Below are 1,554 nucleotides of genomic sequence, written 5' to 3'. Positions count from 1 at the left end.
GTTTGGCTACGCTCCCCCGAGGAAGGAACGTTTGTGCGGGGTGTTGTCCTCCCCCCACCTTAACACAACTCGCTGTGGCTGGCGGGCCACGGCGAAGCCGTGAGCATTCCGGGCGGGCTCCGCCCCCACCCGGCCGCCGTTCGGGACTGATTGAGCTAGGTTCTCCCCAAGTTTGTGGCACTAAGTACCTCAGGGCGGCTGTCATGCTTCGCAAGGGCGTTCTGGTGCAAGTCTCATAGGTGGCTGCAACATGATTTCAAGGTATCCTAGAGATGGGTTTGCCTCGATGGAAAGATCTTATTTGATACTTAAGTAGTTGCTGGGGCAGCGAAGAGTGAACAACTACAACGTTAAAGGAATGTAGAAAACATGGCAAAGTTCGTACAACTTCGTATCCGAAAGTGGCGGTGGTAAAAACGCCAGAAGCTATCCTGGAACCCCATCAGTTGTTGAGACCACATGGTGAACAGTTCCTTTGAGTCGAGCATGCGTTGTTCAATTTTGGATGCTACCGAGCGTAACTCTGTTGGATCCAAGAAGAACAAATCAACACAGGCAAGCGTGGACCAAATAGGTTTGCAAGACTTACACTTCTTGGCGCCGGCCTTAACAGCGGCCTTGGTGACCTTTCCGGCTTTGCCATCGGTCTTCTCGACACTCTTGATGACACCGACAGCGACTGTCTGTCTCATGTCACGGACAGCGAATCGACCAAGAGGAGGGAAGTCGGCGAAAGGCTCGACACACATGGCCTTGGAGGGGACCATCTTGACCAGACAGGCGTCTCCGGATTTGACGACTAAAGGGCGGGGCAGGTGAGTCGCAGGATAGTAAACGATGTGAAAATGGTGGCTTACATTTTGGGGCCTCTTCCAAGGCCTTACCGGTACGTCGGTCGATCTTCTGTTGAAGGGTGTCGAATTTGCAAGCAATGTGGGCGGTGTGACAATCAAGAACAGGGCAGTAACCGTTTCCAATCTGTCCAGGGTGGTTCAAGACGATAACTTGGGCCACAAATGAGGCGGCTTCCTTGGGGGGGTCAACCTTGGTGTCACCACAAACGTTTCCTCGACGGATGTCCTTGACCGAAACGTTCTTGACGCTACAGGAAATGCGACATGAGCTAGTGGCGATCCATGCCGAGACCGAAAAAGCGAAGGGCTTACTTGAAACCAACGTTGTCACCGGGCATACCGGCCTCGAGTTGTTCGTGGTGCATCTCAACGGACTTGACTTCCGTGGTCACGTTGGCAGGAGCGAAAGTGACAACCATACCAGCTTTGATGGTACCGGTTTCAACACGACCGACAGGGACCGTACCAATACCACCAATCTTGTACACATCCTGGAGAGGCAGTCGGAGGGGCTTGTCTGTGGGACGAACCGGGGGCTCGATGGCATCGATGGCGTCAAGGAGAGTCTTTCCTTTGGTAACACCAGCCTTGGTCTGTTGGTCCGAAGAATCAGTGTGGGTTGACTTTCCGTGCAGATTACTTCAAACACACCTCTTTGGTCCATCCCTTGAACCAGCCCATGTTGGTGGATTCTTCCAAC

At 53.3% G+C, this 1,554-nt stretch overlaps 1 protein-coding gene across 1 annotated transcript in view; it reads right to left on the bottom strand.

Annotated features, from left to right (window-relative positions):
• Window positions 1–350: 350 nt before the first annotated feature.
• The window catches only part of PtA15_3A7 (uncharacterized protein), a gene marked incomplete at both ends in the record, with an annotated part of 2,053 nt that continues 849 nt past the window's right edge, over window positions 351–1,554 (bottom strand). The window contains 5 exons of the mRNA XM_053167804.1: window positions 351–508; window positions 590–799; window positions 858–1,102; window positions 1,167–1,447; window positions 1,506–1,554. The exon at window positions 1,506–1,554 is cut by the window's right edge and continues 105 nt beyond it. Of these exons, the coding sequence (XP_053018199.1) occupies window positions 351–508; window positions 590–799; window positions 858–1,102; window positions 1,167–1,447; window positions 1,506–1,554 (943 nt within the window). The remainder of the gene's footprint in view (window positions 509–589; window positions 800–857; window positions 1,103–1,166; window positions 1,448–1,505) is intronic.

This window comes from Puccinia triticina, chromosome 3A (assembly GCF_026914185.1).
Source record: "Puccinia triticina chromosome 3A, complete sequence".
Classification (NCBI taxonomy): Eukaryota; Fungi; Basidiomycota; class Pucciniomycetes; order Pucciniales; family Pucciniaceae; genus Puccinia; species Puccinia triticina.
Note: the sequence above shows the minus strand (reverse complement) of the source record. Positions and strands in the feature narration are given on the sequence as shown.